Below are 27,930 nucleotides of genomic sequence, written 5' to 3'. Positions count from 1 at the left end.
AGTACTTAGGTATCATTCTGATTTCTTTGAGGTCGTGGTCAAAAGAACATCAGTTAGTTGTTGAACAGACCTCAGTTAAGTTAATTAGGCATGTTCTGGTCTGCATTCTTGGACAGGTCACTTCCCTGATTATATTCCTGGATCGCCAAAGGGGAGTATCATCTCTTGATTGTGCTAAGAAGATGAAGTATTTAAAGCACATTGTAGATTTTTAATAAAAGGTAGTTGTTATTAAAATGATAGGGTTCCTTCTACATCTCATGTTGTAAGACGCTTTGAGAGTCCAGTGGTAAGAGCATGTTCTTTGGAACCAGGCAAACCTTAGTGTGGTGCCAGGTGTGCTTCTCAGCAGCTGTGTGCAGCATACTTGCAGTACTTATGAATTCAGACACTGCTTTTGAGAATTTGATGTACGTAAGCGTCCCTGGTGGCTCAAACAGGAGACCCGGGTTCAACCCCTGGGTTGTAAGATCCTCTGGAGAAGAGGATGGTAACCCACTCTAGTATGCTTGGCTGGAGAATCCCATGGACAGAGGAACCTGGCGGGCTACAGTCCATGGGGTCACAAAGAGTCGGACATGACTGAATGGCTGAGCACGCATGTAAGCATCTGGCAGGGTCTGGTACTCTGAGGGTGTTCACTATGCACATGAGTAGTAATTGTTTTTGGAGCTGGGCAAGGAGATGGATGTGTAACCTTACATGAACTGAATAATAATCAATAGATTAAAAAATAAGAGCATATTGTGTTCCCACAGGTATACCTAAAGGGATATGGACTGGGGAAGGGACTCCTGGGTTCTACAACTGATTGCCTGTGTGATTTTTTTGTCTGTGTGTTTTCTAGATGTTTTTAAACTGATATATATATATATTTTAGCTTGCAGCACTTCTTATTTCCCATGAGAGAGCTACTGTTTTAGCTCAGTTGATTGAAACATGGTGCTCATGAGGCCCAAACTTCAGTATTGAATTGCAGATAGGTTAGTTCAGCTTGGCTGCTGAACACGTTCCAGATTTTCCCAGTTGACCAACATTTATGCTTTTACTCAGAAGAGTAAGAGTTTGCCACATATGCACACTACTATATGTAAAATAAATAACTAGTGAGAACCTATTGTACAGCACAGGGAACTGTACTCAATATTCTGTAACGGCCTGTGCGGGAAAAGAATCTGAGAAAAACAAGAGTGGATGTATGTGTATATATCGCTCTGATTCACTGTGCTGTGCGGCAGAAGCTAACACAACACAGTAAATCAGCTGCTCTCCAGTAGAAATTTTTTAAAAAATGCGTTCCCCTAAACACTGTTTAATTCCTACATGTGTTTCTCTCCAGTGGTTTTGGGCTTTACCACATCTTGCCCACTTTAGACACCTTTTGTTAGTTTCTTGCTAAGAGAATAACTTGTTTCTCTGATACTTTCCCCTTACTTCGGTGCACACCACTTTTCCGCACCCACTGCTTCTGTGTTTAGAGCATTTTCTTTTGGACCACTGTGACCATATCACCTGTAGTTACCCTTTTTCATAACAATAAAACTTTAATTTTTGAAATAAAAATAATAAGAGTGTGCCAGCAGTGCAGCAGACTCAGTCGCTGCTGGAAAACCAATTTTGTGTTCCACTGATAAGGATAGTAATTTCATCTTCATTTATCTTAATGTACGAGGAGTCATATTGAGTAAGCAGACATAAGGCTTTTAGTAACTAGGCTGCATTTATTAATAGATCATGTTTTTCCAGATTTTTCTTGCTGAGGTCCTCATCAGCTGGCGATTAAAGGACCTACCTAAAATGTTGAGTTTGAAGTGTCTTCTCACCCACCATGTGCTATTTTCACGGTTATTTGTAGGGTCCTGGTTTTTTCTTTCCCTTAATTCTCACCAGTCAACAACTCCCTCTCCCCCCTTCCATAAAATAACCTGTGTTCTTACACCTGACTCCAGCTTTGAATCTGAACTCATGGATTGGATGAAAGGCCACCCTTTTGCCTTGTCCTCCTTTCCAAGTCTAAACTAAATTTCTTGTGATCGAAAGACCAAGCGTTTTGATTACTCATATTGCATGTGGTTAATAGGATTTTTCTGGGCACCTGCTGAGCCTGTTTGGAAAGTGTGCCTTCCACTCAATCTTGCACAAGTTTATCTGAAACATCAAAGCTGTGAGTGAACTCTTCCAGAGCAAATGTCAACTTCAATAAGTATCATTTTCAGAGTAATATTTATCATGCTTCCCAGGCATAAACTAATCTCTGCAACTTGCCTTGAAGTTGCAAGCTGAAATTCATAGGAGCCAGTTACGGTAGCAGGGATGCTAATGTGGAACACAGCTCATGCTTTGGGAAGACTTAGAGTTAAGAGCCCCTGCATGAAGAGATTACTTCACATGGGATGTGGTTAAGGATCCTACAGAGGGTCCATTAACAGAGTCAGCAAATCCCGTCTGTCACTGGGATGGTTGAGGAATGTTATCAGGTAAATGATTGGCCCCTTTCCACTTTAGGTTCTGTGAATCCCTTGGGTATATATATTACCATGCTAAGCTTTCTAGGATTTTATACAGAGAGGAGAAGTTCATGATTTCCGCTGATAACAAAGGCAAAGAATATGAGTGATGAACTACAGACACGAGCTGAAAGTTACATTTTATATATATGTGTTTGTAGTATGGAATATATTCCCCCTTAAGTAAGTATTTAGGAGTAATTTCTTTCAAATACTAGTGGCAGTTTTTGAAGTCTTGAAATGGTAGTTGAAAAGGAAATGACCTATGCTGCATGGAAAGAGGACCAAGTGAGAAAAATGAGTCTGAGTCTTTTAATCATTTTGACAAGCAGCACCTGGAAGAAGTTGAGAAAAACTATTATGGGGCTGTGGGTCGCATTCATTTCTGTCTCATGTGGTACCTATCTTGACGTCTTAGGGGGAACTTACAGGGAGTTCTCCTCCCCCTTGACTCTGTTCCTTGGAAGTAGAAAGACTTGATCTTTGTCTGTCCCAGTCTCTTGTTTCTGAGAAAATACTAGATTCTGGGTTGATGAGTGGTGTGTTCTAATTTTAGATAAGACCAATGAAGGTGGGTGGGAAGAGATGAGTGGGAAGACTATGGAAGATGACCCACAACTTTTCCTCTTCTGTCGAGCACATGTTGGTGTGGGGAGTAGTATGGACCATGACTTGGCAAGCCTTGTTTACTTAACTACACCTTTAGGAGTAGTAGAGAATAGGGCAGATAAGTCAGTGAACGGAATTCAGCTCTGTTGGCAGGCCCCATTCTTTGGTTCTCACTAATTGTAGAACCCGGGTCTCCTGCACTGCAGGCAGATTCTTTAGTATCTGAGTCACCAGGGAAGCCCCAATAGAACAGGGGTTCTTAACTTTCAGTTCACAGATTACCGTAAATCTGTAGGCTTTGGACTCTGCACATAATAATGCAATAAGCAGAAAATTTTGCATACAATTGAGAAATTAATCCATAGACTTCTGAATCCATGGACCTCAGGGCATAGTTCTAGCATTAATGTGGGTGGGTGGGTGAGGGGTTTCTGTCACTCTTCTTTACCACAAATAATTTCTGTAAATTGCACTTGGTATTTGCCTTGATGGAGATTCCAGAGATCGTCTGGAAACCAGGTATGGCAGGTATGGATATTTAAACAGGAAAAAGCTTTTCTAAAAGAGGTATCCTATTTAAGGAAAGATGCTTCCTAAAGAAGTTGCTGCTTATACAGAGGCTGGTTGTCCAGCTCTTGCAGAAGCTTACGTTTTACCTTTGACCCCTTCTAGGGTTGGTTTTGGAGAAGGCGATGGCACCCCACTCCAGTACTCTTGCCTGGAAAATCCCATGGATGGAGGAGCCTGGTAGGCTGCAGTCCATGGGGTCACGAAGAATCGGACACGACTGAGCGACTTCAGTTTCACTTTTCACTTTTTTGCATTGGAGAAGGAAATGGCAACCCACTCCAGTGTTCTTGCCTGGAGAATCCCGGGGACAGGGGAGCCTGGTGGGCTGCCGTCTATGGGGTAGCACAGAGTTGGACACGACTGAAGTGACTTAGCAGCATCAGGGTCAGTTTGCCTCACAGAGAAGAGTTGTTCTCTAGCTGCAGATTGTATAACAGGCTAGCATCTCTAAACCTTGTCAGCTGCTTAGCAAGTGAGTCCCCAGTTAACAGAGATCAGGTGAGTGCGAGGCCTGAACTCATTATTGAAGCTGGGGTGTCAGCTCAGCGGGTATCAGTTTGAAATACAAAGGATAGCCTGGCTGTTGCCTTCCATCAGCCTAGTTGTGACCAGACTGGGGAGACGGTAGATCAGGCTTGGAGTAAGCAGAGACGCAACTGTAAGGTGCCATGGGCGCTCCTTTGGAAAGACTTCTGAAAACATGTATGAGTAATTCTAAGAACAAAAAAAAATAGGTAGACTCTCAAGGCAACCTTACAACATATTTATCGACTTAAAAAATGAATTGTGTACCCTTGAATGACATACTTATAAATTTACTGAAGTATGACCAAAGACCTTATTGGGAAATCCTTTGAACTGATTGAATTTGACATTAAGTAGCAAGTTTTGCGGAGAAGGCAATGGCAGTCCACTCCAGTACTCTTGGCTGGAAAATCTCATGGATGGAGGAGCCTGGTAGGCTGCAGTCCATGGGGTCGCTAAGACTGAGCGACTTCACTTTCACTTTCATGCATTGGAAAAGGAAATGGCAACCCACTTCAGTTCTTGCCTGGAGAATCCCGGGGACAGGGGAGCCTGGTGGGCTGCCATCTGTGGGGTCCCACAGAGTTGGACACGACTGAAGCGACTTAGTAGCAGCAGCAAGTTTTGAGGCATCAGATAAACCACATAAATAAAAGTTACCAATAAAATAAGAAGTAATGTTTAGGTTGAAGGAGACATTGTACTTTTAATGCAAAGAGCATCAGTTCAGTTCAGTCGCTCAGTCGTGTCTGACTCTTTGCGACCCCATGAATCACAGCACACTGGGCCTCCCTGTCCATCACCAACTCCTGGAGTTCACTCAAACTCATGTCCATCGAGTCGGTGATGCCATCCAGCCATCTCATCCTCTGTTGTCCCCTTCTTCTCTTACCCCCAATCCCTCCCAGCATCAGGGTCTTTTCCAATGAGTTAACTCTTCACATGAGGTGGCCAAGGTATTGGAGTTTCAGCTTCAGCATCAGTCCTTCCAATGAACACCCAGGACTGGTCTCCTTTAGGATGGACTGGTTGGATCTCCTTGCAGTCCAAGGGACTCTCAAGAGTCTTCTCCAACACCACAGTTCAAAAGCATCAATTCTTCAGCGCTCAGGTTTCTTCACAGTCCAACTCTCACATCCATACATGACCACAGGAAAAACCATAGCCTTGACTAGACGGACCTTTGTTGGCAAAGTAATATCTCTGCTTTTGAATATGCTATCTAGGTTGGTCATAACTTTCCTTCCAAGGAGTAAGCGTCTCTTAATTTCATGGCTGCAGTCACCATCTGCAGTGATTTGGAGCCCAGAAAAATAAAGTCTGACACTGTTTCCACTGTTTCCCCATCTATTTGCCATGAAGTGATGGGACCAGATGCCATGATCTTCATTTTCTCAATGTTGAGCTTTAAGCCAACTTTTTCACTCTCCTCTTTGACCTTCATCAAGAGGCTCTTTAGTTCCTCTTCACTTTCTGCCATAAGGGTGGTGTCATCTGCATATCTGAGGTTATTGATATTTCTCCCGGCAATCTTGATTCCAACTTGTGCTTCTTCAGCCCAGCGTTTCTCATGATGTACTCTGCATAGAAGTTAAATAAGCAGGGTGACAATATACAGTCTTGACGTACTCCTTTTCCTATTTGGAAGCAGTCTGTTGTTCCATGTCCAGTTCTAACTGTTGCTTCCTGACCTGCATATAGGTTTCTCAAGAGGAAGGTCAGGTGGTCTGGTATTCCCATCTCTTTCAGAATTTTCCACAGTTTATTGTGATCCACACAGTCAAAGGCTTTGGCATAGTCAAAGCAGAAATAGATGTTTTTATGGAACTCTCTTGCTTTTTCCATGATCCAGCGGATGTTGGCAATTTGATCTCTGGTTCCTCTGCCTTTTCTAAAACCAGTTTGAACATCTGGAAGTTCATGGTTCACGTATTGCTGAAGCCTGGCTTGGAGAATTTTGAGCATTACTTTCCTAGCATGTGAGATGAGTGCAATTGTGCCGTAGTTTGAGCATTCTTTGGCATTGCCTTTCTTTGGGATTGGAATGAGAACTGACTTTTTCCGGTCCTGTGGCCACTGCTGAGTTTTCCAAATTTGCTGGCATATTGAGTGCAGCACTTTCACAGTATCATCTTTCAGGATTTGAAATAGATCAACTGGAATGCCATCACCTCCACTAGCTTTGTTCGTAGTGATGCTTTCTAAGGCCCACTTGACTTCACATTCCATAGATAGGGATAGATGGGCACCTTTAGTCAGACCAGGACTCATGCAGGCCTTGTCTTCACGTACCACGTAGAGAAGGATCCCCATATGAACTTGGTGCAGCTGATGAGAGTGAACTGAGATAAGTGGGCTGCTGAAGTCCTGGTGGCTGGAGCTGTATCAGTTATTTGCATTGCATCTTGGAACCCTTCCTCCTCGGTAACTCCGGGGCTAGGTGTTACTTTCCTAGTTTCCAGATGAGGAAAGGGAGGCCCATTGAGGGGTTATATAGCTAGTCAGTGACCAGTGCTTCTTCCTTTATTTTGGGCCATCGTTTTGTAAGGTATAAAATCATATATGTCAAATTAGCTCACAAGAAAGTGGAGAGTGAAAAAGTTGGCTTAAATCTCAACATTCAGAAAACGAAGATCATGGCATCTGGTCTCATCACTTCATGGGAAATAGATGGGGAAACAGTGTCAGACTTTATTTTTCTGGGCTCCAAAATCACTGCAGATGGTGACTGCAGCCATGAAATTAAAAGACGCTTACTCCTTGGAAGGAAAGTTATGACCAACCTAGATAGCATATTTAAAAGCAGAGACATTACTTTGCCAACAAAGGTTTGTCTAGTCAAGGCTATGGTTTTTCCTGTGGTCATGTATGGATGTGAGAGTTGGACTGTGAAGAAACCTGAGCACCGAAGAATTGATGCTTTTAAACTGTGGTGTTGGAGAAGACTCTTGAGAGTCCCTTGGACTGCAAGGAGATCCAACCAGTCCATTCTGAAGGAGGTGAGCCCTGGGATTTCTTTGGAAGGAATGATGCTAAAGCTGAAACTCCAGTACTTTGGCCACCTCATGCGAAGAGCTGACTCATTGGAAAAGACTCTGATGCTGGGAGGGATTGGGGGCAGGAGGAGAAGGGGACGACAGAGGATGAGATGGCTGGATTGCATCATTGACTCGATGGACATGAGTCTGAGTGAACTCCAGGAGTTTGTGATGGACAGGGAGGCCTGGCATGCCGCGATTCATGGGGTTGCAAAGAGTTGGACACGACTGAGCGACTGATCTGATCTGATATTAGCTTTAAGCACATAAATTATATTACATATGTAACATAGTAGATGTATTAGAGGATAATATGTAGTAATATGGTACGTAATATAAAATATATATTACAGCATGCTATGTTAATACAGTACATTGTATATTATGTATTAGTACATTACATTATATTGAGTAAACTTCAAATTATATATCCATAAATATAGCTTTAAGATTCCAAAACTTAATAAGCCTCATTTTATTTCCTCACGAGGAAGTGATACATGTGTGGGATAAGGAGTGTATTATTTAGCAGCAGAGAAAGCATGGGACGAGAGAATGGGGTTACTGGTTGCTGGTCCTGATGCTACCAGTAGCTGGATAGCACTTAGAATCTCTCTTTTGCTCACCTGTGAGTTGAGAGGATTGGGGTCAGTCTTAAGGAGTTCTTCCTATGAAGTAGCTCAGCTTTGCAGATAAGTTGAGGCAGCAGTCTCCGTGGCTGTCAGTTGATAGAGAAGCCGAGTCTGTGGGCACTGTCCTTCCTAACTTCTGCTTCTCTTCTGAGAAAGGAGTCATGGTTTCTCCTTCAAAGATCACAGCTTTTGAGCTGTCGACTTTCCCTTTGCTGTCTCACCTCCGTTCTGATTTGGGTCCTGAGATACAAGTAACTGTTCAGCTACAGACCGTTTCGTGTTCATTGATGTTTCCCAAGGGCCTCCGTTAGTGCTCGGCCTAGTCAGCCTTGTTGGGCGACTCTCCAGCGTAGGCGCTCACAGTGTTGTGGAAAGGCAGACGCTTGTTCTGTCACTGGAGCACTGGACGTTTGTGCGAGGTACCCGTGGGCGGCACAGGAGGGGTCCTTCCTGTTGGGTAGGCAGAGTTGGCGTGGGATGACTTGCGGATGTTTTGAGCTGAAGTTTGAAAGGCAGTTCTGTCCCAAGGTGTGAAGGCATTGTAGGCAAAAATAAAGGCAAAGAGATGGCAGCGAGTGGCCAGTGTGGGTAGAGAACAGCTTATGAAGTGCTGAGGGAAAAGCCATGGAAGTTGCGGTTGGAGAATGAGGCCATAACCAAAAGAAGAGGGAGTCTTGAATGCCATGCAGAAAAATTTGGCCTTTCTTGTCAAGAGAGGTAGCTGTTGAAGGACTTGAAGTGAGAATTACCATAATCATTTGTATTTTAGGAGGGATATTGAGGATGCCATGAATTAGGGCAGGGGAAACAGGATGGGAGAAGGGACGGCAAATTCATTAGCTGTTTAGGGGTTGAGGAGGTCATGGCTCAGAGAATGAGGGAGAGGGAAGAGTCGAGAACTCCTGAGTTTTGATTTAGGAAGCTGGGTGGAGGTGGTGTCATGAATGAGATAAGGAAAGCAAGAGGACACAGAGGTCTTTTTTGGCAAATGTGAATTCAGCCTGGGACATGTTGGGTTGGCGGTGCTTGTGGTCTGTCCCCGGAGAGGTGTCCATTAGGCAACTCGGTGTTTAGGTCTGCCTTTTGGGATACAGGTCTTGGACTGGAGATAATGGGTTTAGAATTCATTAATCAATCAACAGCAGTTATTAATAAAACATCAGGGGAGTGAATGAGAGTACCACCAAGAGCACGTGGAGTGAGAAGAAATCAAGGCAAAAAACAGAATGTGGAGCCCTCTAGCATATAAGGGTGGGCAGGGGAGGACCAACCCCACTCCAGTACTCTTGCCTGGAAAATCCCATGGACGGAGGAGCCTGGTGGGCTGCAGTCCGTGGAATCGCTAGAGTCGGACACGACTGAGCGACTTCATTTTCACTTTTCACTTTCATGCATTGGAGAAGGAAATGGCAACCCACTCCAGTGTTCTTGCCTGGAGAATCCCAGGGACGGGGGAAGCCTGGTGGGCTGCCGTCCATGGGGTCGCACAGAGTCGGACACGACTGAAGCGACTTAGCAGCAGCAGCAGCAGCAGCAGCAGCAGCAGGGGAGGACTTCCCAGGTGGCTCAGTGGTAAGAATCCGCCTGCCGAGCAGGAGATGTGGGTTCCATCTCTGGGTTGGGAAGATTCCCCTGGAGAAGGAAATGGCAACCCACTTCAGTATCCTTGCTTGGGAAATGCCATGGATAGAGGAGCCTGGTGGGCTGCAGTCCATGGGGTCACAAAGAATCAGACTTGACTTAGGGACTAAACAACAACACAAGGGAGGGGGAAGCCTGCAGAAGAGAGGAGACTCAGGCAGAGTCCTAGGACCAGCAGGAAGGGGATGTTGGAAAAGTGGCGTGGGGGCTGGGGGCTGCGTTTCTGGAAGCCGGGAGTGATGCTAAAGATAAGTCATAAATTAGGTGCTTTGTAAATATAAAAGATGTTTATTTATATAAATATCTTGCTCAGTTGTGGCTCACTGCTTGCTACCCCATAGACTGTAGCCCACCAGGGTCCTCTGTCCATGGGATTCTCCAGGCAAGAATAGTAGAGTGGGTTACCATGCCCGCCTTCAGCCCACTTCTCTTGTGTCTCCTGCATTGGTAGGTAGATTCTTTACTACTGGTGCCACCTGGGAAGCCTGTATAAATATAGAAGGTTATTTATTTGATCTGTGGTGACTTTTGCCTGGTATTGGGTTACAAGTCAGTCATTGGAGTGTTAAGGAAGTAGAAACTGGAAGAAGGTCCCTGAGGATGTAGTGGTGGTGTATGGTGGGGTTGGGGGGTAAGGGGTGGGGTTGTTTCTCCCCGTTACTTGACCTGTAAACCTTTTTGATGATTTCTGCTTCACCCTCATCTAGTCAGACAGTGAGTCTGGCAGTGAAGGGGATATCTGAGTGTGACCTTGATTCTCAGACTTCCTGGATTTGAGTCCTGGCTTCATTATTGACAGCCTGTAAGATCTAGCACAAGTTATTTAATCTGGCTTTGCTTCAGTCTCCTCACCTATACAATGGACATGATAAAAGTATCTCATAGGATTGTGGAGGATTAAATGAGCCAAATACTTGGTTTAACATCAGTGCCTGGCACCTAATAAGCACTTGGTGAAGGTTAACTTTTTTTTTTAAACAACTTTATTGTGGTGTAATTTACATATAATAAAAGTCACCTGTTTTCTGTGTATAGCACTTTCTAATGAATTTACAGAATTGTGCAACCATCAGTACTTTCCGGTTTTAGAACATTTTCATCACCCCAATAAAATCTCTCATGCCCATTTCCAGTTAATCTCCATTCTCATTCCAGCCTTAGGCAACCACTTACCTAAGATATTTTCCATCTGTATAGAGTTCCCTTTTCTGAGCATTTCAGGTAAATGAAATTATACAGTATGTGGCCTTTTGTGCCTGGCTTCCTTAACTGTTTTTTAGGTCTGTCCTTATTGTAGCTTATTTCAGAATGTCACTTCTTTTTATTGATGAATCCTTGTCCATTGTATGGCCATATAATGTTTTGTTTATCCATTCACCAGAAGATGGATATTGTTTCCACTTTTGCTGTTATGAATAGTGCTGCTCTGCACATTCTTGTGCGAGTCTTTGTGTGGACATATGCTTAATAGCTTCTTAATTGGTCCTTTAGCCTCCTTCAGGGGTCCTCCTGCTTCTGTTCTCATCCCCCTCCAATCTGTTCTTCACACTGTAGCTAGAGTGATCTTTCTAAAATGTAAGTCTCATTGTGTCATTACCCTGCTTAAAATCCTTCAGTAGTGCCTAGCTGCCCTCAGGATCAAGTTCAACCCCCTGACTTGAAGGATTTATTTACTAAGAGTCTTCAAAATCCAGAATCTTATTTCCCTCTCCACCTTCTGTTTCACTGAGCCCCCTCCTCAACTTCCTGCTTCAGCCATTCTTTTCTTCATCCATATTGTTTCATTTATTTAACCATTCACTAATTAACCAAGCTTATTGAGGCTCTGGGGTATAGTACTGGACAGGACCGCCAAATCCATGCTTTCCTGGAGCTTTGTTTCTAGTGAGCAAGACAGGCAATAAACAGCAAAGTATCAGATAGTGATAAGTGCTATAAAACAAGTGAAAGTCCCTCTGTCCTGTCCGACTCTTTGCGACCCCATGGACTATACAGTCCATGGAATTGTCCAGGCCAGAATACTGGAGTGGGTAGCCTTTCCCTTCTCCAGGGGATCTTCCCAACCCATGGATCGAACCCAGGTCTCTCACATTGCAGGCGGATTCTTTATTAGCTGAGCCACAAGGGAAGCCTGATAAGAAAATAATAAAAGGATGGTATGATACCCAGGGGTTAGAGGTGCTGACGACTCAAAGCTCATGGCCTGAGTGTTCCTCGTTGCCTCCGTGCTTTTGCCAACTGCCTGTTTGATATTTCCACTTGCTGTTAAGCCCTGCTGCTTAATGGTAGCTTCATGTGGTACCCTCTTCTTTCTTTTTAATTTTTAAAATATTTGTTTTTGACTGCTCTGGGTCTTTGTTGGTGTGCATAGGCTTTCTCTAGTTGCATTGCTCGGACTTCTCATTGTGGTGGCTTCTCTTGGAGATGAGCACGGGCTTTAGGGCACGCAGGCTTCATTAGTTGTGGCTTCTAGGCTCTGGAGCACGGGCTTTAGTAGTTGTTACTAGTTGTGGCACATGGGCTTAGTTGCCCTGTGGCTTGTGGAATCTTCCCAGACCAGGGATTGAACCCATGTCCCCTGCATCGGCAGGTGGATCCTTAACCACTGGACCACCAGGGAAATCCTAATACCCTCTTCTTATGGTACTCTTATCCTGTTCCTTCTGTTCCTAAGTACTCTTCATCCTTCTTAACCTCCTGCCCAGCCCCGCTCCCAAAGCCTGGCTGGATGCCCTGCCCATCTGGCCATTGTGCTGTCTGTCCTTCCATTACAGGCCAACTGACTTAAGTAACATTCTTTACATTATATAAATGCATGGTGGTCTGTTTCTTCTCTTTAAGCAACTTGATTGTTAGAATCAACTGTTAGAATACTTGAAGTCTAGCCTAGTTCCTGGCACAGAGTTGGTGCATAAAGAAATCTACTGAAAGAGGGATTGTTTGTGGTTAGCCTTGAACGGAGGGAGGGTGGGAGGGACACCATTTCATTTGGGACTGGAGGGAAGGAAGGCGCTAAGGCCTGCTGCAAGTGTAAATTAATTTGGAGGATGAGGGCAGAAAGTTGGAGGAGTTCTGATGGCTTACATTTTCTCAGAGATTACAATTTCGTGCACAGTGTAGAATGAGGGAAAGAGTTATTTATAATGAGCAATGAGCACTGCATTAGAAGAAATGAAGTAGTGCTGTGGGGTGCATCTTGATATCTTAACACTCTTCTTGGTTTTAGTTTCACAGTGATCAGATTTAGTCTGATTTCTTCAGGCCATTCGTTACACACATTGCCATGGATGACTGGCTTACTTGGATGCTGTTGTACTGTTTTCTTTCTTGTTCTCTTATAATTGATTTTATTTTGATGTTGCTCTTTTCAGCTTTCGGAAAATGTGATTGATCGTATGAAGGAAACCTCTCCATCTGGCCCGAAGTCTCAGCGGTATTCTGGTACTTATGGTGCCTCAGGTATTTCAGAGTTTGAATTTCTGAGTTCTTAGTAGAAAAACTTCTAAGTGGTGAAAGTTCACTCGATAGTCATGTTCTCCTGCACTCTGTCTTTTGTTACTTGGATGCTTTTTACAGGAGAATTGTCTTCCTTTGGTATTCATGGGGAACTGGTTCTGGGACCCTCTTGAATACCGTAGTCCATGGATGCTCAAGTCCCTTATATAAGACGGGTAGTATTTGCCTATAATCTATGTACATCCTCCCATATATTGATCGTTTAAATCTTGTTTAGATTATTTATGATACATATAATACGCTGTAAATACCATAGAAATAATTGCCGGCATGACAGATTCAAGTTTTGGGTATTTTGGGTTTTCCGGAATTGTTTTTTTTCCTTCTCCCTGAATAATTTCAGTCTGTGGTTGGTGGCATCTGTGGATGTGGAACTTGCAGTTACGGAAGGCCAGCTGTGTTAGTGGTTAATATTGGGCTTTCTTTTAAAATGCTTTGCTGTAAGGTAGAATGAATCTGCTTTCAGTCTTGGGAAATTTTTTTTTTTTCTCTTCCAGCTCCTGGATCCTCTGTTAGGCTTTGGAAGGTTATTGCCTAGTTTTTTGTGTAAAATGAATGACGTATAAGGGGTATTAGAGGTTTGGGAGTAAATATTTATTTAAAAAATTGAACTTAGAAAATACTGATTTATTGTTTCCAGATGGTGAAATATCTCTAATGATTTTACTTTGTAATGGATTTCTTCAAGTTTATAAGCAGTTTATTCCTTCAGAGTCTTAATTATTGATGAAAATATGTTAAACGAAATCCATGGAGGATTATTGTCTTATTTTGTCTGTGGATCCTGGAGGATAAGAGATTGCTTTTCTTTCCTCTGTCCTACCCCCATCCATTGATTCATCCACCTAATACTTACTGAGCACCTGCTCTGTGTCTGGCACTGTTCTTGTTGCTGCCAAATTTGATGGATGGACATGCTGTGTTTTGGTGAAATGACAGTGAGGAAGTAGTTGAGATGATTCATTGTGAACTAAATGAGAATTTTCATTATTTATTAGAAAGTATTGGGTGGTAAATCTAGCTGCAGACTGAAATACCTTGAGAAAGATGAGCTCCTGCACAAATGCCTCACCTGGCAGCATTTGTGACCCTCTTACTAATCATTAAATTGATAACCACAAGTTGAACTTCTGATGTGTTCAGAGCAGAAAGTGCCGAGATGAATAAGAAATAGTTCTTGTCCTTTTAAAACTTCTTGTTTGGTAGGAGCATTAAGAAGGGTTCATAGTTCATGACGGTTAAATAGTAAGTGGCCACTCCCTCTGCCAGAAACCCTTTCTTTGACTTCTGGGCCACACTCTTGGTTTTCCTTCTACCTTACTTGAATTCTCCAAAAGTTGGCTTAAAACTCAACATTCAGAAAACTAAGATCATGGCATCTGGTCCCATCACTTCATGGCAAATAGATGGGGAAACAGTGGAAAGAGTGACAGAATTAATTTTTTTGGGCTCCAAAATCACTGCAGATGGTGACTGCAGCCATGAAATTAAAAGACTTTCCTTGGAAGAAAAGTTATGACCAACCTAGACAGCATATTAAAAAGCAGAGACATTACTTTGCCAACAAAGGTCCATCTAGTCAAAGGTATGGTTTTTCCAGTGGTCATGTATGGATGTGAGAGTTGGACTATAAAGAAAGCTGAACGCTGAAGAATTGATTCTTTTAAACTGTGGTATTGGAGAAGACTCTTGAGAGTCCCTTGGACTGCAAGGAGATCCAACCAGTCCATCCTAAAGGAAATCAGTCCTCAATATTCATTGGAAGGACTGATGCTGAAGCTGAAACTCCAATACTTTGGTTACCTGATCTGAAGAACTGGCTGATTGGAAAATCTTTCCCTGATGCTGGGAAAGATTGAAGGGGACAACAGAGGATGAGATGGTTGTATGGCATCACAGACTCAATGGACATGAGTTTGAGTAAACTCCGGGGGTTGATGATGGACAGGGAGGCCTGGCGTGCTGCAGTTCATGGAGTTGCAAAGAGTCTGACAAGATTGAGTGACTAAACTGAACTACTTACATTCTCAGTCTAGTCTTTGCTGATTTCCACTAACGTCATCAAATTGCATGCCTTTTGAATCATTATGTACTTGCCTCTCAAAACTCTGTCTCTAGCCCTGACTTCTCCCTGAAACTGCCGTCTCAGGTAACTGCCCCTTAGATTTCTTCAACTTAACACATCCAAAGCAAACCTTTCCGTTCTTCAGAGTTGCTTCTCCTCTTTATCTTTCCCAGTAAAGGGCACTGGGATTCACCCTTGTTTGCTTTTTTTTTTTTTCATTTTGATTCTTATATTAGACCATTAGCTGATCTTATCAGCTCCATCTCCAAAATAGGTTTGGAGATGGTCTTCGCACATCCGTCTTCACTGCTGCATCTCCAGTCGAAATAACCACCATCTCTTATCTTGTCTTTCGATGAAGCCTCTTAACTGGCTCCCCACTTCCACTGTTGTCCTCCGTGTGTGCTCTGCCATGCACAAGAGGCCTCAGTAGCCTTTAAAAACATAGATCAGCTCATGTCACATCCCAGTGGTGATTCGCCATGTACTGACAAAATAATTTGAATTGCTTTATTGGCTTCTGAGGTACACCATGACTGATCCCTTTCTGCTTTTCCAAAATCATCTTTTGATACATGGGGATTTTTAAAAATTGGAATTTGATCTAAAATGTGCTTTGTTCTCGGTTGATTTCTTTTTTACGTGCTGGGTTAAGGAGATAGGATGATGCTATGCACTGATGATGAAATAGTGAAAGAGAATAAGTAATGTTTATTATGTGCCAGGTACTCTGTTAAATCCTTTGTGTCTGTCTTATGTAATCTGTATAACCCTATGAGGAAGGTACTATATTAAGTCATTTTACATGGGAGGAATTTGAGACTTGAAGTGATTAATTATCTTGCCCAAAGTCACACAGCTGGTGAGTAGTGGAGGTAATATTTGACTTCAAGTCTATTTGACTCCAGAGCAAATGCTGTAAAGCACTGTTTTATTGTAGTTTGAATGAAGCCTTGCTTCATATGTAAAAAGGATGTGAGAGAAACGAGGGAAAGAGGTGCTTTTTAGTGATGTTCTGCTAGAGTTTAAGAAAGCACTTTCTTTTTCTAACTGATTTTTGGTTTTTTTTGTTTTTGATTTTTGGTTTTTCTAGGTTTTCCCTTTGTTGGCTCTCATTAGCAGTGAGTCGAAGGAGAAGAAAGTGTTTTCCTTCTTGGCTTGGTTTCTTAAACTGGTACTTTGAGCAAACGGGTGAAGGTGGAAAGACTTTCTATCAGTGCTCATGGTGTGGCCTTGCGGAGCATCACACTGACTTTGTGATGAGTTGTGGCTGTGCTGAGGGATCCATCCCGTCCCATTTCTCCGTTTGATGTGACTGATGACCTCATTGGTCCATGAGCATCCTGGGCACTGAAAGCTCTCTGAATGCTACCTTGTGTTTTGTTGGTTGGACTAGAACTACACTGTCTCAGTGGTAGCCACTTGTCACATGTGGCTATTCATATTTAAGTTAAAACCAATGAAAATGAAGTAAAATAAAGGCTTCATCTCTTCGCGCTTGGTGACTGCCTGTGGCTCGTGGCGCCGTGTTGGGCAGTGAGGCAGAGGACACTTTGGTCATTGCAGGAAGTTCTCTTGCTCGGCTTTAGAGTTTTCGCGCTTCATTAGATGGTTTTAATGATGCGGTGACTGAGGTAGTGGAGCTAGATGGCTCTTTGTGTTTGTGAATCTAGTTTCCTGCATTTTCTACATCCCAGCTTCCCCAGGGCTGCAGGTAAATGGATGCTTTAGCAAATATTTCAGGGAGTACTGCCTTCACCTCAGTCTTCAGCACAGCTTCCTAACCTGTGCGTTATGAGTGTATTGGAGGAACTGATTTCTTAGCTCAGAGAGGTTGGTGAACACGTGCGTAGCCTCATATTGCCATACAAGCACTTGCTTTTTCTGTCTGCACCTTGATGTGAAAAAAGCTCAGCAAGGCTAATAGTGCCAACTCTTTAAGGATATTTCCCTTTCCCATGCCAACCTAACCCAAGAAAAAAGCTAAGATTTGACATACTGTTGCAATTAGACTATGATTGTGCAAATTAGCAAAGATTTATTCTTCTTAAGATTTAAAAAATATGTTTATAAAAGTAAGTAGCCTCAAAGTTTATATTCTCTTTCTCATTTGGGGTTTTAGTTCATACCCAATAATAGATTTCTTAAGATTTATAATTTAGATGTGTTATGAAATAATTTTTCAAGTCTACAAAAATAATATTGATAAAAATGTCACCAGCTTTTTCTGCATTTTTCAGTGTCAAGTAAATTATATATTAAATGTGAGTTGAATTTTTAATGTTTGTTAAAATGCTTTCTTCCTTGCAGGACTATTAATTTATACCAGCCCTCTAGGCTATTCATATGTGTGAATAAACTAAATTTTGTTGTATATATAGTTTTGAGAATATAATTTATGCTGTTAAGAAAGTGATTTCCTCTAAAGACTTTACTGAAACTATTTTCTGCCCAACCTTGAACCAGAACAATGACTCGTTGCAGTAAGTATTTGCATGTAAAGCTGTTCAGGCAAAATAATACACTGTGTGACACACAGCAGATTGTGATGCCACTTTAATAAATGAACGTGCTCTAAAGAACTTAACTGTGTCCTTGCTGCCTCAAGTTCTCTGCTGCATTATGTGCTATCTCAACTACATTGGCTTTTTTTCATACCAGGGCAAATTATTTTTTTCAGACTGACGTAAAGGGATTGTTGTTGTTGTTCAGTCGCTAAGTCATGTCTGACTTAAAGGGTTACCTTTTCATGAACATCTTGCATTTTTCAGTGTTGGATATTGATTTTTTTCCCTGTCCTCCTTGATCCTTTAGTTTTTCTGGCTTATAGGGAGGTCAGACCTCTCATGTTTGATCCCACCTAATACTGAGGAAACCCTGTCCCCAAGTCAGTATGAGAAAAACAGGCAGGAATGATACTAGGAGGCTCTTTGTTGGTTTCCTGAGCTGCTAGCAACCAGATGAAAAGGATGAATCTGGGCAAAAAGACAAAGGAGCTCACTTGTATTCTTATCCTCACTGTGCAAGGTTCTCTGTACCTTTCTTGTCATTGGGAAGAATAAGAAAGATTTGCTGATTTGCTTTAAGTGTATAACTGAGATCACTAAGTATTTGGCAGCCATAACAAATCGCAGGAAACCAATTTAAGCAGGAAATAGCACAGCCCAAACGAAACAGCCAATTTAGGGAAACAGATTTGTCTATACGTTCTATGTGTTTTTCTCCCAGCATCTGGCCCTCCTAGTTCTTTTTAAACAGCTCTTTAAGGCTCATTTAGACCTAGTATTGTAGGGAGAGTTCACAGTGACGAGCTGCCCTTACTCCTTTGACTTGAGCTACAAGAACTGAAGGGGGTTGCCACGTCTCGGTTTCCAACTTTTAATATGTGAAAGTTTGTTGATGGCACTGTCTTGACACTGCACTGTTTTGCTGCTGTTGTTGTTTTTAATGTGTCCAGTAACAATTTATAAAAGGAAGAAATGTATACACTATTGATTTAAAGCTATGATTTAAATAAAATTCTTCAGTCAGTATATTCTGTTCTTAAAAAGAAATCCATAAACCATCTACATTTAATGGATGGTTGAACTCCATTAGTCAACAGGTGTTAGCAGGGAGGTGATCTTTGACTTTGAGGAACTGTTAGTTTCGTCAAATCATGTTTAACATTATAGTGTAATGAATAAGCACTAATGTAGTGCCCTTCACCTGCTCAGTTAAGATTTTGGAGGAGGTTAATGAGTATGTAAGTGAGAGAGAATAGATAAAAGGTCTAGGAAGTGCTTTAGGACTTCAGAGAAAGAAGATCAAGAGCTTGGGTGGCAGACCATTCAGGGAAGTGGACTTGAGCCAGACCCTGAGGATAAGAGGGGTTGGGGTATTGGTGCTGAAGGTGTTCCCGGCAGAATCAGTGCTGATCTAGAGTTCAGACCAGATAAGAGGTTTCAGTAGGGGTTCTCATGGGTGGGAAGGTTGGGGGGAACTGAAGAAGTTTAATCTTATCCTATAGGGTTTAGTGGCTACTGAGCTGCTGCATTTAATTTTAAGATACAAGTTTAGAAAATTGCATTAGTTGCTGCTTTTCGAGTATACTCAGTCATTAATAACATATTTATGCCTAAAAATGCAGTGCTGATTTTCTCCTTGATATTTTTATATTCAACAAAGAAATCTAAATGGTAAGAACGTGTTTTCCACTGTAGCACTAAATGAACCCAGTTTCATTTTCTTGAAAAAATAAGCAGCCTCATAAGCATTTTTATTTGTCCTTAGCTGACCTTATAGCAAAAAATAAAAAGGAAAGAATATTCAGCTACTTGAGGCTGTGGAAGGTAAACTTTGTGAGCTGGGAACGTAAAATGGTACAAGTGGAAAATGTAGAACATGAGTTGGAAATTGAAGACAGGGAAGACAGCAGCTGTGTGGTTGAGGTGGAAGTGAGGAAGGCAGAGGAGGGTTTGGGTGGAGTTGGTGACTGAGGCCACGTGGCTGTCTAGTGGCAGGCTCACACTTCTGTCGTTTCTCCCCTGGTCCAGGGCACGTTCCCCCTGTGCCACTGGATTCATCACTGTTTGTGTTGTATGTATTTTAAGAAACCAGCACAAACATAAGCACTCTATTTTGCAGTTGAGACGTGAGCATTGTTATTGTTCAGTTGCTCAGTCGTGCCCAACTCTGTGACCCCCATGGACTGCAGCATGCCAGGCTTCCCTGTCCTTCACCATCTGCTGGAGTTTGTCCAAACTCATGTCCATTGAGTCGGTGATGCCATCCAACCTTCTTGTCCTCTGTTGTCCCCTTCTCTTCCTGCTCTCAGTCTTTCCCAGCATCAGGGTCTTTTCCAATGAGTTGGCTTTTCACATCAGGTGGACCAAGTATTGAGGCTTCAGCATCAGTCCTTCCAATGAATATTCAAGGTTGATTTCCTTTAGGATTGACCGGTTTGATCTCTTTGCAGTCCAAAGGGTTCTCAAGAGTCTTCTCCAAGATGCAAGCATAGAAAACTTTAAAAAAGGTATAACAGATCATTGACACTATAATGTATATTCCCTGGTATTTTGGGGTGGTTGATAGGGGAGTTGCACAGAAAAGCAAAAGCTGTAGCAGAAGAAGAAAGAAATTGCAGAGAGAAGCTTAGTAGGTCTTGAAATATCAGTGAGTCACACCTTCCAGTGGTTTTTCTGTGACTTGGAACTTCTGCCCTTTGATTTCTTAGTTAACAGACTAACCATTGGCTGCTTTTTATTAAATCCTCAGAGGCCCCTGCCATACTTCTACTGTAGCACAATTTACTTTGCACTCGTTCTTCCAAGTGGCTTGAAATCGAGTGGGCCAGAAATTCCCTATCTGTTCCTGCATGACTAGAAATAAGCAGCTCTTTTGGTAACGTGTGTTGCATTCTGTAGATTAGAGATGTAGTTATGACCTGCAGTCACAGAACTCAGGAGCTGGAAGGATGTAACTTTAGTGACCTGAGGAAAAAGAGAAACTGTTTTGAAGAACCTCTTTTTTTTTCTGCAGTGGGTCTTGAACACTAAAAGGATAGTGTATTGCACTTTCTGATAGAACAAGTGTTGTTATTGGGTATAACAGTCAAGTGAATCATTAATATCACTCATAATAGTAAATAATAATCAATAAACTGCAAAGAGAAAACAACTGTAAACTGTTTTATAATCATACCTCAGGGTTTATGAAAGAAAATAGCAGACCTTGGTTGTATAAGCAGCTTGAAGGAATTTTAAAGTATAGGGCATATAATATGTAAAATCACTATTTTTAATTTTAATTTAATATGCCAGGGGTAAAATAAACACTAGGTTAATAGTATTTTTGCCTTTCTTGGAATTTGATAGACTTTGAGGGTCGTTTAGATGGCTCAGATTTCTTCAGACAAATTGCCTGAGAGAATTTGAAATTCATACTGCAAGTAGAGGTGTTCGGAATTAATTCACAACCCTTCGATGTGTCAACTGAATTAATAGACTGTTGTTGTTGATGACAATGTTTTTCCTCTAAGAAAACATTTTAGAAAAGTAAAGTCTGACCCGGCATTTCATTTCTTCCTTTTCCCCTTTCCTGTCTCTCTGGTTTGTTCAGAATTGCCTGGCCAGTGCTCTGTGTTAGGCCAGGTCCGTGCTAGCAGGGAACAGTAAGTGCTTTTCAAGTCCTCTGTTTAGACCTGATCTGCCCCTAGAGCTACTTGACGCTTTGGGTTGACAGCTGTCACTGTACTTGAGTGTTTCTTGAAAAGTGTTGGGAACCCACGTGAATCACTATGGTAAGGCTCTTCAGACTTTTTCACGGAATTGCTGTGGGATGCTTAAAACAATATTCTGGTTGTGCATGTCCTGGTTCCCTTGACTGAGTGGTTAATCGAAATACAGGTTTTAGTTAGCCAGCGTCAAATGATTGGAGTTTGAAATTACAGGGTGGTAACGATAACTGTCTCCTTATTTCAAGGCCGGATGTGGTTAGAACATCTTGCACACTGTATCAGTGGTAGCTGGATAGCTGCTGAAAGCCCCTGTACATTGACATTGTCGGTGGGACTTGACTTATTTACCTTTATGTTTTTGCTGCTTCACCCCCATTGTTGCTCTCATCCTGCAGGGGACACCGCAGGCCTTGCTCTGCATGTGGTGAGTAGCAGTAGAACCTTGCTCTGAATTTTCTTTTCCCGCTTTCAGGTCTTACAGTTTCTCCCATTCCCGGTATCATTGCCTTAGTCTGGCCACCGGTCCCTCTTCTCCCATGTTCTAGGCATCTCTTACTTGGGGTCCTGGCCTTCAGTCTCACATTGCCCAGTCTGTTCCCACTGCAGCCCTAAGAATCTTTCCAAAGTATAGGACCAGTCATGTCATTCCTCTGTTTAAAACTGTAGAAACTCCCCCTTCCTCTTAGGTGAAGTCTAGGTCTCTTTTACATAGCCAACAAGGTTCTGCACAATTTTTCTCCACATTGATGTCCTGCATCATCTCCCAGACCTGCCCGTGTCTCTGTCTAGCCATGGGCAGTTGTTGAGTCCTTGAACTTGTCCTTTTTGGTCTTTCTCTGTGTTGTCTTTTCTGTCTCACTGCTGTTCCTTCAACTGTCTCTCCTAGCTCACCCTGTCTCCTCCCTGTCTTTTATCTGCTGACTCTTCCTCATTGTTCAGGTCCCTGCCTAGAAATCACTTACTTCAGAATTTTTTCTGACTCCAGGTCTGGCTTCCTGTGGGGTCGCCCAGCATCCTGGGTGTACTGTTCTGTCGCAGCCCTTGGCACGTGGTGCTGTGACTGCGATCCATCACCTCTCTCCCTCGGATCCACAGCTCTCATTGACTCACTTGTCCTCTTGGGACCTCCTTTTATGATACTTTTTTTCTGCACTCTGACTTATTTGGTGTTGATCTCTCCTTGCTAAGGTGAAAAGCAGTTACAGACCAGTCTGCTGTAGGTAAACATTGACGTTTTGAGGAAGTCAGAGTTGAGGGGTTTTTTTTTCCTTCAAGAGCTCCTCTTCACCATCTCGTCTTCCATTTGGCTGCATCTCCATTATCAATTATCATACTTTTTTCTTATGAAAGGATGAACTCTCTGCCCTCATTCACTTCCTCAAGGCCCTGGGACAAGCTCTGACACCTGGGGTTTTGGTGTCTGGAAATCAGGCATGTTGAGGATTAGTTTGGCTTCTGGTTAAGGATTGGTCTTCCCTGGTGGCTCAGGTGGTAAAGAATTTGCAGGAGACCTGAGTTCAGTCCCTGAGTTGGAAAGATCCCCTGGAGAAGGAAATGGCAACCCACTCCAGTATTCTTGCCTGGGAAATCCCATTGACAGAGGACCCTGGTGGGCTACAGTCCACGGAATTACAGAGAGTCCCACTCGACTGAGCAACTAATGCTTCTTTGAGGATTGAAAGGCAGACCTACTGCTTGGATCCCATTAGGCCAGCAGAGGAGGACCAGGGATCTGGCTCCTCTGTATGTCCAAGCACATAAATAGTTAAGCCCTAAGGACAAAAGGAAAACTAAGAATGTCTTAGCTCATATGGGCATTTACTTGGTGCATCCCATTTTCTCCTTATCACCCTGTGCTACAGTGACAATAATTCATATAACTCTTATCAGATTTGCTTTACATCTTAAATCCTTCAGATGTAATTAGTTCTGCTGTTGACATAATGGTCATCTCATGACTTTAAAAAATAAGAAAATATTGATTGCTGTCTGTCATTTTTGAGGATGAACCAGAGGAATAATATGAAAATCAATTGCTATAATCAGGATGGATTGTTTTAAATAAAAATTATTAAAGCGGTATTTGAGATTGACAGTTTTACCCAAAACATTTTTATTGTTCCACTAATGCAACCAGCTCAGTTATGGATTCTGAATATTGTCCTATAATTATTTGAAGAAATTAATTTAACAAAATATAATTATTTTGAAAAAACACCTCTAACAGTCGTCAATTAACTTTCTTTCTTATAACTTGCGCTTTTAGCAAGAAGAGATGACTTTGACTCTTGTGTACCACATGCACTCTTGTAGACATGTAAGGCCAGTCGAATCTGTTCTCTGGTATGGCCAAGCAGCTTTTGTTTAATTTTATGGATCAGCATAGATACTTACAGGGCATAGTGTATTTTTAAATAACATGTTTTTGGGGGAATTTTATGAGATTGTGCTCATAGACTACTTTGGTGACATCTTTATACAACTTTTCTAAAAAGGTTGCTTTCATATTCTTTCTCAGAAACCTTTTAGAGTGATTATTACAAGATTATGGGGTGTTGTAACCCTCTTTTCATGATTCTTTGACCTTTGACATATTTTACTAGTTTTTTAATAAAAAAATCTTTAAGAAAAACATGAATTGTATAATTAAGAAATAATATTTTATCAGGCTTGATAAACATACAAATGATAGATTACTTCCTCTAGTTCTTTTTTTCTTGTCCTGTTAAACATACCTCTGCTGACTTGACCGTTGTTTCATAACCCAGGTTCATCTTTTTGCAGAAATGATATTTGCAAAAATGGCAAAGTGAAATTTTAAAAAACAGTAATTTTTTAAGTTGCTCTTTTTTTTTTCTTATTGTTGCTTATCAGACTTTGATCTGAAACTTTTAAAGGTCATGTTATATTTTGATTGAGAACTACCTTCTCTTCGGCCAGGTAACATTCTTTGCTTTGAACAGCGCGGGGGCCTCTGTAGCGCTCAGGCCTGCAGCGTTTCTTCTAGAGTGCTCAGGAGGCATGATTCGTACTGGACCAGCCGGACCCTGGATGGGGGCTGCAGAGGGTGCCTGAAGTCACCACCTTTGCTTAGCTTGGCTGGCAGTGACGTCATGCTACTGTGTGCTTTCAGTAATGGGGCTCCAAAGGAGGTGAACCCCAGTTTCTTCAAGTAAGGTTGTAGCTGAATTATCTCTAAATAGAAGTATGTGTGCATGCGCGCGCACACACACACACACACACACACACACACGCACACAGTGTGTGTTTAGTGTTTGAAGAGCTTTTGGCACTTAATAGTTGTGTCATCTTGTGTTAAGTTATTTCAGATTCCTGCAGGATAGGCTAGAGAGACTAATTTCATATGGTTGTCATGGAGACTAAATGAGATAATGTACCAGTGCTGAAATATATTAGCAGATAATCAATAAATGTCCCCTTCTTTTTCTCATACTTTAACAAAGCATCCAGGGCTCTTACTTCACTGCCTGCTTTCACGCACTGCTAACCTTTCTGTCTACTTCTGTGCCCTTATTCCAGCAAACAGTTAGTGCTGGCTGTGTGCCTGACACCTTACTCAGTGCTAAGATTTCAGAGATGAACAAAACAGAGCCATGCAGATGAGTTGTAATAGAGATACACTTGTATCATAAAGAATGGCTTAAGGACTAACTATCTGGGGAGGTCCCAGTAGACTTCATTGAAGAGGTGATGATATTTGAGCTGAATAGTGAAGGATGAGTAGGAGTTCACCAATCAGACATGATGGGATTGATGGAAAAGGCCATTTTTTGGGAGAATTGGTGGGTGGAGCAGTTAGGATCATAAAAGGCTTAGTGATTTCTAGGAATTATAACTAGTTATATTTATTTGGAATGCGGGTACTGAGTGGGAGATCAGAGTACAAGGAGTAAATATAGATGGACTAACAGAGCCAAGGGCTGTGGGTTTGCTTCTGTACAAAGTGCCTCCATCCCTGTGTTGTCATACTTGAGTTAACTGTGTGTATGTGTGTGTGTGTGTGTGTGTGTGTGTGTGTGATCAACTCAAAGGTTGCCTTATCAGAACTTTTCTTGATCTCATTTATGTTGCCTTCCTCTAAACTCACATGGCCGTCAATATTTTCCACATTAAAAAAAAAGTTGTTTATAGCTATGTTAGCATCTTTATTTTGCAGTGAGCTTTATGAGGGCAGAATTCATACTGAAAATCTGCCAGGTCTCCTTGTGACCCAAGTAGTGTCTGTCTCACCTGTAGAAGGTGTTCAAGAAGCACCTGAAGATGGAATGAGCGAGTGGAAGGAGCCATGAGCATCAGAGTCCCAGCTTCTTCAAAACACTTTTGACCTCAAGACACTGTTCAGTGAAAGAAGCTGGTCTCAAAAGACCACGTAGGGTCTGATCCTGTTTCTGTGAAGTGTCCAGTATAAGCAAATCTGTGGAGGCAGAAATATTGGGTTAGTGGTTGCCTAGGGCTGAGGGTTTTGGAGGTGCGGTTGAGGAATACAGATGACTGCTTCTGGTGGCTCAACTCTGCAAGTCTGTTAAGGCGCACTGAACTGTACCCCCATATGGGTGAATTTTATGGTATGTACGTTTTCTTGGAATAGCACTGTTAAAAGGCACTTAAAATCTTGTCATGTTTGTAAGAAGCATCTTCAAATGCGTATTTTCTCTGTTCCTGTGTTTGCAGCATTCACTTAGGGACTTGCATGATGATATTTATTATTCTATTTTAAGATTTTGACTTGGCTCAGTAGAATGGAGGTGAAGAAGAGCTTTGGGAATTCATACCCCTTTCAGAGACACTGGGGAGTGTGAGCCAGGACCTCTGCTGAGCCTGTGCTGGGTGACCTCGTTCTCTGGTCAGAGGAGCACGGCAGTCACTCAGTTTAGTATCAGCAGAGTGGCATTGTTGGATGTATTTGAACAGTGCATTTTTATTTTTCAAGTTTTTGAAGAAGTCTGTCTTTAGGGAATTACGTACCACGTTGTCTTAATAACAAGAAATACAGCATTTGCTGAAGAAGAGGAGATGGCGCTGTTTTTCTGTCGCCTTTGGAATAAGAGAAGGAGATAGTTAGATTTTCAGCCTGTTGATCTTGTTTTTCTTATTAACAAGTACTTCGTTTTAAAAAGCTGTTTTATACTAAAGCATGTATGAAGCTATACATATTAATATAACGTATTCCCTTAGAGAAATTGTGTAATGTGGTTTTCTCTTTGCTCCCATGATGTAGGAACTAGTAATCTCTGTGTTGATGAAACAGCAGGGGCACCTATTTCTAGTGTGCCTATTCATGCAAAATTTAGCCCTCTTGAAAATGAACAAAGATCATAACCAGAAGGTATTCATCATGCAATCTATCCAGAAGAAATCACGAATGAAATCATCATCAAATAACTTAAATAAAACAGTTATTTCCTGACATTATATCACCAAGTATAATTTAAGACATTTACCATTATTATGTGTGCATTTTTCTTTTTCATATGATTACCAACTATCTTTAAAAATGGGCTGCTTCAGATTACTGTTTTGGGGAGGCTGATCTGATCTACTTGACCTTGATTTCACTTGAGTTAGTGGCCGTGGGTGGTTCTTCATCATAGATCTGATTGTTCTTTGGGTTTCTTCAGCGCCTCTATGAAGCAAAAGCACTGCATTTGATGTCTCTTCACTTAGCTTCGCAACTAGCAGAATGTTACCAGGTGCTTTGGCCTGAGGCTAGATCGTACTTCTTAAATGGGAGGACTTAGTAGGGCTGAGAGAGCAGAGTCAGGATTTGGTGGGAGATTTTCAGTAGGCCCCCTGCCCCTCCTGTATGTCACCCAAGAGGTAGCTCAGACACCTGCCTATTTAGTAAACGCCCAGGGCTGTGGTTTGGTGGAAGGAGCAAGGCTGTTGATAGATCTCGAAGACCTGATGTGGCTGAGCACGGGTCTCAGCTCTGCCCCTTTCAGTGTATGTCACTTGAGGGCAATGTGTTGAACCTCAGCTTTCCTCAGTTCTTGGTAATGCCCAAGAGTGATAGGGCTTCATGTGCTACAGCCACTGCTCTTTCTTGGGCCATTTCTGATTATTGAACAAAGAAACTCAAAATGCATTTTCCCGAAGAAAGAATGAGTGCAGCTGAAAATAATGTTTTTATAAGTAATTCTTCAGGCTTACCATGGATTCTTGGGTTAACTTGGAAACCCAAATACCATTTCACTTTTAATGATGAATTTACAATAAGCTTTGCCACCACAAAGTTGTTGGTACCTTCCCATAGCTCACAATCAAGGTTTCTTTATGTCTTGTGAATGGGCTGAAATGGCTCACTTTCGTTTCCAATATTTGGGTTCATATATGGTCTGTATGTGGTTCTCATTGAAACAGGCAGCAAACAAATATTTGTCTACACATATACACGCAGATTGTGTGTATGCAAATGATGTGTTAACCGCAGAGATGTTAGTATAGACATGTTAACAGTTTAATTAGTAGTCACTGAAGATTCCTTGCAAAACATGTAAACTTACATCAGAGAGAATCTTGTTCCCTCTGCTGTTGTGCCTGAGGCTGGTGTGGCTGGACAGTGAAGGGGTTGTCACAAATTTGCTTTTAT

At 42.0% G+C, this 27,930-nt stretch overlaps 1 protein-coding gene across 2 annotated transcripts in view; it reads left to right on the top strand.

Moving 5' to 3' along the window:
- The window catches only part of CHCHD3 (coiled-coil-helix-coiled-coil-helix domain containing 3), a 293,253-nt gene that overhangs the window by 2,209 nt on the left and 263,114 nt on the right, over nucleotides 1–27,930 (top strand). For both annotated transcript variants that reach the window (XM_070788178.1, XM_019959100.2), the window contains exon 2: nucleotides 12,894–12,981. In XM_070788178.1, coding sequence (XP_070644279.1) covers nucleotides 12,894–12,981 — 88 coding nt within the window. The remainder of the gene's footprint in view (nucleotides 1–12,893; nucleotides 12,982–27,930) is intronic.

The sequence above is a fragment of the Bos indicus genome, chromosome 4, assembly GCF_029378745.1.
Source record: "Bos indicus isolate NIAB-ARS_2022 breed Sahiwal x Tharparkar chromosome 4, NIAB-ARS_B.indTharparkar_mat_pri_1.0, whole genome shotgun sequence".
In the NCBI taxonomy this organism is placed as follows: domain Eukaryota; kingdom Metazoa; phylum Chordata; class Mammalia; order Artiodactyla; family Bovidae; genus Bos; species Bos indicus.
This window is presented reverse-complemented; position numbering and strand designations above follow the sequence as displayed.